Here is a 10,725-nt window from a genome sequence, read left to right as displayed (position 1 = left end):
GGTTCTTGCGTCTCGTCCATATTGAGAATGTTCTTTTTTCCCCCCTCCTAACTATACTAGTTTAACTGGAAAGATGTACTCGGCGAATATACAAATTAGTTATCCTTGTTAAAGAAGGCTTTAATTTCGGCGTTGGTACGTCTCACTGGTCCTCCAATGGGTCTCCTTCCCGCTGTATTCCACCCGTCTTGGCACAGCTCCATCTCCAGTCGCTCTCTCTCATCCACTCGGGCGTGCACCCCCAACTTCTCAAGTGCCGGCACAGCATCTATACCAAAGTAGATCTGTTTTCCTTCGTACATGACTTTTTTCTGTTCCCAGGCCTGTTTCAGTATGGTTTCTTTCACTGAAAAGTCAAGAAACCTAACAACCAGCGAACGAGGGGCAGCATCAGCGTTTTTGGGCTTAGCAGTAAGCGCCCTGTGTGCCCTTTCAATGCTGATGTTAAGATCAGGAGGAAGCTGAAGAACAGAGTTAAGCAAATCATGTACAAACCGCTTAACATCTCTTCCCTCGCACCCTTCAGCCACTTTATAAATTCTCAGATTGTTTCGCTTTAAACAATTTTGCATGTCTTCACACCGTGCATTCAAATCCATCTCTCGATGCAGTAAGTAGCGGAGGGCCCGCTCATGACGCCTGGCCGTGTCTTCATTAGCCCTGATACGGTCCTTTTAAACTACTTTTGTAGTTCAGTAAACTCTCCTTTCAGTTCCCCGAACGACGTTTCCAGCCGTGTTAAAGATAGCTGAGTCTGAGTGTGTCCATCTTGATTGTCTTTCCTCAGCTTCTCGAGCTCTGCCAGAATTTTTGACTCAGAATCCCGCATGTTAGCATCCGATTGCGCACTCTGTGCTTGCATCATAGTTAGCTGCTTCAAGTTTTCGCCTTTTTCCTTAACTGAGTCCTGTTTAGATTGTCCTCTACCTCTAGTTGTCGACATGTCGAATTTGTTAATGGTCGCAGAGTATTATACTGGTTTTATTACGAAATTATTAAACTTTTGGACGGAGCGATTCCCTCAAGCTGCTGTCAGCATGGCGTCACCCGGAAGTCCCGTGAATTGGGAATTTAGAAGGAGAAGGAGAAGAGCAGAAAGAAGAAGAAGAAGAAGAAGAAGAAGAAGAAGAAGAAGAAGAAGATGATGATGATGAAGCATTTTATTGTTGTTCAGCATATAAACTGTAAACAGTTTGCAGCATCTGAAGATTTTTATGATAAATGTTTTATGTTGGCATGTTAAGCTGAACTAATGAGTATGGTGAAATATTTGTCAAACCTTTCAGGCAAGCATTTTAGCATTTCACTCCTAAATAATATCCAGAAGCAGTCTATTGTACACCTTACAGTAACAAAAATGTACTTTAAAGTGACCTTTACACATGGAAATTAAAGAAAAGAAACTTAAAATGAAGAATGTAGACAGACAACTTTGACACACTGAATATGCACAATGTAATGAAGAAAAATCTTCTATTTAAATATGTATATATGTTCCAAACTGTGGAAACAAAAGACATATGAACATATTAATTGACCCAATTTAAAAAAAAAAAAAAAAAATATATATATATATATATATATATATATAAACATAGACGTAGACAAAACATGACAGTATTTTAGTCATTATTAGTAACCTTATTATGAAAGAAAGTAACAATAATATTTGAAAATGTTAGTTTTAAAAAACACTACTTGCTAAATTCCTTTTTTATATTTGTTATTTGGACTTCTTAAAAAAAAAAAAAGCAAATGTTTATATACATTTTGCTTTGCATGTTTTAAGCTTTCTTAGCTCATGTTCTAACACAGAAAAGAAACTTACTATAATTTCCAGGAAGTTCTGAGCATTTTCTCAAAAATCATGCCACTCCCAGGGCAAGGTGTTCAAATCTGCTTTCAGTTTTGGAGTATAAATTCTGATCACAACTAGCAGCAACAGAAATACCACAGCCATCACCATGAACACTTGTCCTAACATTTGGTAAGCAATTTTGACATTTCACAATTTTTTTACACTATCTGCTTATTTTTGTCATTATTTTGTTTTCAAAAATACAAAACTTTACATTTACTTTTTCATTCACAATATTCAATTGATGTTTTATTATTATTAATAGAAAATAAAGGAAAAAAAATATTTCAGATTTTCAGTTTGAGATGTTGGAGGTTATTTACCTACATATTTTTAAAAAGATATATTTCTTGATTTGTTCAGCAACCTTTTCTGATAATTAAATTGTATTATGTTTATTGCTTGTGAAAATAGTAGAAATATCCTACCCCCACACTGGGACATTGACTAATTTACAAACCTCTTCTTAATATCCGACTAAGTTGTATATGATTAACTTCTCCTTTCTACGAAAATAACTGAGTTAGATAGCCAACGCATTTGTCTGGGGCAAATGTGAGGCAGTAAAAAAGGTTTATTTGTGATTTGTGGTACTGCTTTGCTCATATCTTATGTTCTATTCTAACTATTTGTTGGTGGACATGCGCTATTTTCTTCTGATACATTTATCAGTTGTCACTTCGCTCTGTTTAAGCGAAGTATGGGTTGTTGATACCCACAGATAGAGTGTTCATATTATTTATATGGCAGATAATGGCTATAGTGATAGTTAGTGAAGTATAATAATGTCTTCCTATTTATATAGTTAGCAATCTATTTGTCTATTAGATTGTTGGTGATAAATTAAAAATAATATAAGATTTTTTTTTTTTTTTCCGATGGATAGTCTTTAAGATGCATGGTATTGACTGTACCTTTCTGGTACATACAGTATCCTCTGATATAACTTTATATGTGGCATGCTACTTTAAATGTGTTTCCAGTATCAATTACTAAAGGAAGGAGTAGTTTTATACAGCATATTAGTAGAACAGCCTTGGAGAAGCAATCAGCGATAGAACTGTGGTGTAACCTTGGTATTTCAGTAGATCAGTTATAAAATCTATCAGTATGTGAGGCCAGGGATGATGGGATATGGGCAGGGGTTCATAACAGAGTTCTTTATTGTGCACATTTCAGTCAGTATTGGACAAACTGTGTCTATTCATGGTTTAGTGAAGGACACCTGAATCTATTGCTCAGTAAAGTGATAGGACATTATGTATGATGGAGTTCAGAGCCACGTGTGAGCCTACTGTATAAATTGGTCTCACAAGGTCTATGGAACAGTGGAACAAAGATTTTGTCAGAGAGTATGCAAGAAGCATGGGGTCCATGTTGTGTTTAGGAAATGTCATCTATGGTTGACTGATGGATGTAAGCTACAATACAGATTGTCTTTTGATCGGAAGTCTTGTTCCTCTCCGTTCACCCATTACCTAAATCATCCATTCACCACTGTCCACTTGACCGATTTTGGGAATTAATTTTTATTGAAGTCAGTCAAAGTGCGAGCAATGTTGGAAATCATAACAAAGTGTATATATATACATATATGTATATATATATACACTTTATAAATAAGTATAAGTATACGCTCACCTCCTATTTGGTCTTTGGTTTCTAGTAAGCTGCAATTTCTGTTAACTTGTCAGTTTGGGGGCACACCTGCCCATTGCCAAACAGATGCTCAAATACACTATTTCCAGTCCTGCCTATATCAAGGAATTTGGACAGCCCTTACATTCTGTATCCTTGGCCATCAGTAAATAATTTGCTTTGCAGAAAGATGTCAATCCATTGAAAGTGTTATCAATTTGAATTATTTGTTCTGTTTTTTCCATGCAAGAAGATTTTGTAATGAAAGTAGCAGCATTGGCGGCAAGGTACAGTGCTTAGCATTACCACCCCACAGCTCTGGTCTCCCCACATGCCCTGTCATGGACTGAAGTCTCATCCAAGGTATAATTCCTGCTTCACTCCAGGATATATTCCAGGATGTTTATAATAAAGATGAATGAACTAGTTAGTGACTCAGCCGTTTTGAAGAACTCCAGGCAGAATCAAAATAAAAGAAGCACTTCTTGCTTGAAATGCAGCTCTAAAAATTGTACTGATCATGTTTTGTTTTTCTCCAGGGACTTCTGAAAATTCACAGAAAACAACTACTGTAACTTATTGTTGACACAGATGATGCAGATAAAAGTATGTACTACAGATTAGCATTTTAAGTACTGAAAATAATTTTGTTCATTGTAATATTTATCCACAATTGTTTTTGATTAATTACATATACTTACCATCTACAGAACAAGATATAGTCAACTGCTTAATTAATCTTTTTCCTTTAGTAAAATCTGTGATTTGGGATCAGCACAGATGGAGTCAAAGCAGCAAAAAGGTGAGTAAAAACTGAGTTGACAACAATGATGTGGAATAACATTAGGGGGAAAAAAGAGAAACTCAAATTCATTTTTAATTTTAATTTAATTAATATTGTTATCCATGTTATTTTTCCTACCATTTAAATGCTTCGAATATTACTGGAGTAAAACATAAAAGCAATATAACGTACAAAACCTGACTATTAAAATATTGAAATATTTCTAACAAATTTTATAATATATATATATATATATATATATATATATATAAATTAATATTTATTTTCAGATTTTCTTGCATTTCTGAAAACGCTGGGACTTAAAAAATACTTCCCAAATAAGCTGACTCTGAAGTCTTTGCTGGAGATCAACAGTGCCAGTTTATCTGATAAAGACGTTCAGTCACTGCACGAGATACCAGAGGCTTTCCTTCGCAAGCTGCTAATGGTTAATTCAGATTCCCGAACTGTAATTTGTGCACCTGGTGAAAATAAGGAAACAAACGATTTGTTTGCTGAGCAGAGCTGTGACTCTACCCCAAATCTCCTCGATGTACACGCTGCACTCTTCGCCTGTGCTGACAGTTTCCTTCAGCAAGAAATGGCACTAAAAATGTCAATGTGCCAGTTTGCAGTGCCATTTGTGTTACCTCAAAGTGCTCATAATCAATGCACTCTGATGTTATGGGCTCTTAGAGGTATCCTGAAAGAATGGCGTCCCCACTCAATGACAGAATCTAAAGGGTTTGTTGAAGACAGTGTTGTTCATGCAAAAATTCCTATGATATCATTTGTAAGGCTAAGCAACTGCAGCTTGACCAAGTCAAAGGTGTTGAACCAAGTGTTAAAAAATTCACAGCAGCACCAGGATTTTTTTTGTTATCAAGAAATGATCGGAGGATCTGCTCCAAGAGTCATCTCTAATGGCATGGTTGAAATATGCTGGAGTTTGCCATGTGGAAACAAAACCATTGATGTCTTTCCTGAGCCAGTGGTTTTTGCTAATTTAAGAGGAGATGTTTGTGCCTTCGAAACCCAATTCAGTTTCCTTTCTCAGGTGTCAACAGCTGTCTTTGTGTTCCTAGACAGTGTTGATAAAAATGAACAAAGGTTGTTTGCCTCTTTACAAGAAATGAAGTCCAAATTCTTTCTTGTGGTCAACACTCCAGGAAATATGAGTGAGAAAATAAAGTCATCAATTAAAGCAGCAGTTGATACTCTGCAACTGGAAAGAGATCACATCATTCAGAAAAGCAAAACCATGAATTTTGCTGCATTTTCAAAGATGATTAGTTCTTCCATTACAAAAGTGCTGGGTGAGCATCACAGAGCGTGTGAAATCGAGGCTATGAAGACAGTTGCTCAGAATTTAGGCCTCAGAATTGATGAAAATGATAGCACAGCCTGTGTGTCAGCAAACAAATCAGCAGAGGAAATCATGAAATGCATTGGAGTTCGTCCCATAGTGGAATATAAAAAATCACATCTGCCACTGCAAGGTGAAAACTGGAAAAGACTGGCTCAGATAGAAAAAGAGCAATGTCGATTACAACATTCAGGGGAGTTGAGTTTGGAGGAGTACAAGGCCCAACTTCAAAATGAAAAAGAAGAAATTCGAAACAAACAAAGCAACCATAAGATTACAAAAACAATGGACATCTTAATAAAGGCATTGTCAACCTCAGATGATATCGAGCGAGCCTATTTTCTCAGATGGTTGGGACTAAAGCTGGACATGCGATCACGCAAACACATGACAGACCTTCGGCACAAATACAGAGAGTGTGAACAGAAGAAAGACAGAGATGCTGTAGCCCAATTAGACCAGGAACTGATTGACGCTTCTCTTGGCATCGAGCATTACCTGAGAGAGCTGGGACAAATCTATGAGGCTGCTTCATTTGGTTCACACAAAATAACTGATAAAATGAGCAATCTTCCTACTCTGGCTGCCAAACTGCTTCTGGCTGGATTTCCTCTTGAAATACTTGATGGAGATGCATCAAATATCCCAGAGAAATGGGTGAGCGATGTTCTCACGGAGCTTCACAAGATGGTTAAGGAAAGGAGCCGTTTGCTGGTTATAACTGTGTTAGGGGTTCAGAGTTCTGGTAAATCAACACTGCTCAACACTATGTTTGGAGTCCAGTTTGCAGTAGGTAGTGGAAGATGCACACGTGGAGCATTTATGATTCTCCTACCTGTGGGTGAAGACTTGAAGGAAGAGTTACTTTGTGACTTTGTCCTTCTGATTGATACAGAGGGTTTGAAATCACCAGCACTGGCACAATTGGAAGACAGTTATGATCATGACAACGAATTAGCTACCTTTGTGATTGGTCTAAGTGACGTAACCATCATAAACGTAGCAATGGAGAATTCCACAGAGATGAAGGATGTCTTGCAGATAGCAGTTCATGCTTTTTTACGGATGAAGGAAATTGGTAAAAAAACAGTCTGCCACTTTGTTCATCAAAATGTTGCTGGTGTATCAGCACATGAGAAAAACATGACAGACAGACAAAAGCTTCTGGACCAGTTAAATGAGATGACACTGATTGCAGCTGAGATGGAAAAGAAGCCTCATGTGAAGAACTTCACTGATGTTATGGATTATGATGTGGAAAAGAATAACTGGTATATACCTGGCCTATGGCATGGCACACCACCAATGGCACCAGTTAATACAGGCTACAGTGTTGCTGTTCTTGATTTTAAGAAAAAACTCTTGAAGATGCTTAAAGCAAGAAAAGGTGAACAACTCTTCCAGATTCCAGAGTTCCTGCAATGGATCAGTAGCTTATGGAAAGCAGTGAAGTTTGAGAACTTCATCTTCAGTTTCAGAAACACTCTTGTGGCCAATGCCTATGACAACCTTTGCAAAGAGTTTTCAGACTGGGAATGGTCTTTTAGAAGACATATATTGTCTTTGATTTCTAAAGCAGAAGTTCAACTGTCTAACACTGAAACAAGCAGTATTCATGGGGTTGTTGATGCACTTAACAAAAAAACTGAAAAAGAGCTCATGATTCAATCAGAAGAAATGACAAAGAAATTGAAAGACTACTACAAAAGGAAAGACCGTAGTGTGCATTTGGTGGAAAAATACAAAACTGATTTTAACAAAAGCATTAAATCTCTGCAGACTGAAATGAAGAATGAAGTGAAAAAACGATTAGATCTGGCTATTGAGATGAAGAAAAACACTGCAAAATTAGAGGAGATACACAGTAAGCAAGCTGCAATGGTCGAATCCCAAGTTCTGCAATTACTTCAAAAGTACAAAGATCGCAATGATGAAGTGTCTGACGAGGATCTCAAAGCCGATTTTGAAAGAATGTGGAGAAGAGAGATTGCAAACTTCACTGGTCTAAAAGAACGGGATGTTTCCGCTGATGTTCTGAAGCAATTGCGAGCAAGCCTAGGAAATCGCCAAGTCAATGAGGACTTGCAGAATGTTACAAATTTGACACATTATGGGCAAGACATTTTCAAAGCCAGGTCAAAACATATAAATACTGGAAAAGGTTTTCAGGCTGTAAAGGATTTTTTTACAAAAAAGGCTACAAAGCATGCTCTACAGATTATTGCTGATGATGCCATTAACAGTTGTAGAAGGATGATTGAACAGTGTTCACATTCCAAAAGTGATTACCAAGAAACATTTACAAAAGATGTCCTTGATGAAATTGATGCAAACCTCACAAAAGAAAATAAATACAATACTACATTTGAAATTGAGCTTAAATTGCACATTTGTGGAATTGCCTCTCGGAAATTCCTTGAGATGCACAGGAAGTATCTCTCTGAGCAAGATCCTGTCAAGCATTTACAGAGACTTAAGAATCAATATCTCTCTAATTTTATTGATTTGTACAGAGAGAGGGATCAGTGCCAAAAGAAAGCACAAAACTTTACTCAGCTCTGTCTCAAACCAGCAGTGACTGAGTACATCGACCAGTCCATTGGACCTGACATTGTTGATGCAGTTTTGGAGAATAAATCTACTGCGTATAGTTCACGATCACTATTTCAGTACACCATTCAGAAGGAGCTGCTGGAAAAATCTAATTTCAGTGAATTTACAGTGTACATTTTACATTATAAGAATTATGTGAAAGACTGGATATACAATCACATTGTTGGATGCTTTTCCAAAGACTTATCTCTGCAAAAATTAAAAATGAAGAAGCTGGAAATCATAATAAAAAAGATCACTAAAGCAGTGGAAACTTGTAAGCTTGAAGACAGTGGCTCTCCTTTGCCTAATGATGCAGAAAGTACCACAAAATTAATCCGAAAGCTTTGCAAAACTATGAGGAATGTCATCACAATACCCATGAGCACAGTGGACAGTGTCCTGTTTCAGAACACAAGCTGTTGTGATCCATTCACCAAAAGTCTCTGTGAATGTATTGATGACCTGAAACAGCAAATATCAAAGGAGATCTCAGAGTCAACTGATATCAAAGAGACACTGAAAAATGTGTCAGTAAAACCCCAGGATGAGCTTTTCAAGAGGGTGTTTGGATGTGGAGTGCAGTGTCCATTTTGCAAAACACCATGTGAGGCAGGAGGAAAGAAACATCAGCTACACCATGCAGCTGTGCACAGACCACAGGGCATTGGAAGGTACAGAGATAGTGAGACTAATATCCTTTGTGAAGAGATCTGTACATCTAGTGTTCATGGCAATGGAACATTTCTAAATCAGGACACCAATTTACAACCTCATCCTTACAAAGACTACCGGAAATATTACCCAGACTGGCATATTGCACCTGACATGTCAATAGAAGCCTCAGATTACTGGAAATATGTGCTGGTGACATTCAATAAAGAATTTGCTGAAAGGTATAAAGCATTGCCAGCTGTTTATCCAGATGTGTGGAATCAAATCACTAAAGATCAGGCTTTTAATAGTCTGAAGCTCATGTTTAATATTAAATAATGATAAACTGCCAAAATTTCACTGCAAACATATTGAAATTGGTGAAGAAGACAAAGTCCATCACTCAAAGTTCTATCACTTATGTTATTGCTCAGGTGAAACAGAAACTGGAGCAATCAATGTTATTAGGATTATGATATTGGGGATTTAAACAGTTTCTAATAAACATTATATCTGTATGCCTTATGAATTTTTTTTATGGTTTTAGATGGTTGGATTATTTAGATGGTTGGATTATTTCTTTGACTGATATTAATTCAAATGTTTACTTTGTTACACTGTACATGTTACAGTTATAGTTAGTAATTATTGTCTGAAATTTAGTTGAATGCATTATTATTGTATGAACATACTGTATGAACACAAGAGTATGTTATTGATAAATTGTAATTTATAAATAAACTAATAATATAATAAATGAATAATTTTTGGTTTTCATTTAGTTTATCACTGTTTTTATCATACATATCTACACATAGTATACAGTTTAATACTTGTTTAAGGTACAATCAGTTTTAGCCAGTTAAAAAGACAAAGGCATTATACAAGATAAAGAAACAAAAAAACAAAAAAACATTTACATATCAGTATCATAGTATGCTGATATCCTTCATAAAACTCAATGTAACTAAATTTTTTTACACAGGCCTGTGTAATAGGGTAATGGCGCCACCTCTTGGTCAACAGTAAAAAATGACAAATTTTACCTATTCCAAGCCGAAGGAACTCTTCAGGACCTCGCCCCCTTTTTGCAGGTTTTTCGCCTACATGACCTACCCAACAAAAAGTGGTGCAGCTCCCACAAAGACACAGGGGTGAGCCTGGTCTCATTGGAAAGAAGAGATTCTCTAGTTTCAGATACAAGTGTCTTCAACTCTCTAGTTTCTCTATCTAGTTTCAGATACTGTGTGCTTTAACTCTCTACATTTGATTATATTGTCTTCTGGTAAAGTAGGTTCCTGTCTTTTGTATACTATCTGCTTAACTCACTTTGTTCTAGAGTAGTATGATTTGAATTGTGTTATATTCTATAGCATTGTTGATTTTTATAGTGTTGGTTTTTGTTGTTCTCTCAGCTGATTAATCAGGAGTAGTTTCAGTCTCCCTTAAGGTGTGAATTGGGGGCAGGGCTTACCTATTTAAATAGAAGGTTCTCCGTAGCGGTTTGTTAGTAGCTAGCTCTCTCTCTCTCTCTCTCTCTCTCTCTCTCTCTCTCTCTAACATTACCTTAATTCTCACTCTTGTTTGACTACAAATATGTGCCTTAAACCCATCTCTGTACTCAAGGCCTACTCTCGCAGACGCTCTCATCCACAGAGCAGAGGTCACAATCCCAATACATTTACATTTACATTTACAGCATTTGGCAGACGCCCTTATCCAGAGCGACGTACATAAGTGCTATAACCTCATCTACCCTCCTCTGTTGTGTAAGTCTCAAACAGTAGTGGTAGGTGGGCTCTGGAATTGTCAGTCTGCGGTAAAGAAAGCTGA

General features: G+C 36.9%; 1 protein-coding gene across 3 annotated transcripts; it reads left to right on the top strand.

Moving 5' to 3' along the window:
• The first annotated feature begins 1,917 nt into the window (after positions 1-1,917).
• LOC113663290 (up-regulator of cell proliferation-like) lies at positions 1,918-9,608 on the top strand. 3 transcript variants are annotated; one of them, XM_047821921.1, is made up of 5 exons: positions 1,918-1,987; positions 3,750-3,859; positions 4,036-4,102; positions 4,249-4,298; positions 4,571-9,608. In XM_047821921.1, exons 4-5 carry the CDS (start codon positions 4,277-4,279, stop codon positions 9,229-9,231), a joined length of 4,683 nt encoding a protein of 1,560 aa, XP_047677877.1. In that variant the 5' UTR covers positions 1,918-1,987; positions 3,750-3,859; positions 4,036-4,102; positions 4,249-4,276; the 3' UTR covers positions 9,232-9,608. The 3 variants fall into 3 exon arrangements, with proteins under 3 accessions (XP_047677877.1, XP_047677878.1, XP_047677879.1); XM_047821923.1 differs by having other exon boundaries at positions 1,946-1,987; positions 3,747-3,859; XM_047821922.1 differs by lacking the exon at positions 3,750-3,859 and having other exon boundaries at positions 1,925-1,987.
• The last annotated feature ends 1,117 nt before the right edge of the window (positions 9,609-10,725 follow it).

The sequence above is a fragment of the Tachysurus fulvidraco genome, chromosome 12, assembly GCF_022655615.1.
Source record: "Tachysurus fulvidraco isolate hzauxx_2018 chromosome 12, HZAU_PFXX_2.0, whole genome shotgun sequence".
Taxonomy (NCBI): Eukaryota; Metazoa; Chordata; class Actinopteri; order Siluriformes; family Bagridae; genus Tachysurus; species Tachysurus fulvidraco.
The sequence above is the reverse complement of the archived record's forward strand: the minus strand, read 5'-3'. Positions and strand labels throughout refer to the sequence as shown.

Coding starts and splice junctions, on each gene's coding strand:
- LOC113663290 (XM_047821921.1), top strand. CDS start 4,277: ATGGAGTCAAAGCAGCAAAAAG. Junction 4,299..4,570: donor GGAGTCAAAGCAGCAAAAAG/GTGAGTAAAAAC, acceptor ATTTATTTTCAG/ATTTTCTTGCATTTCTGAAA.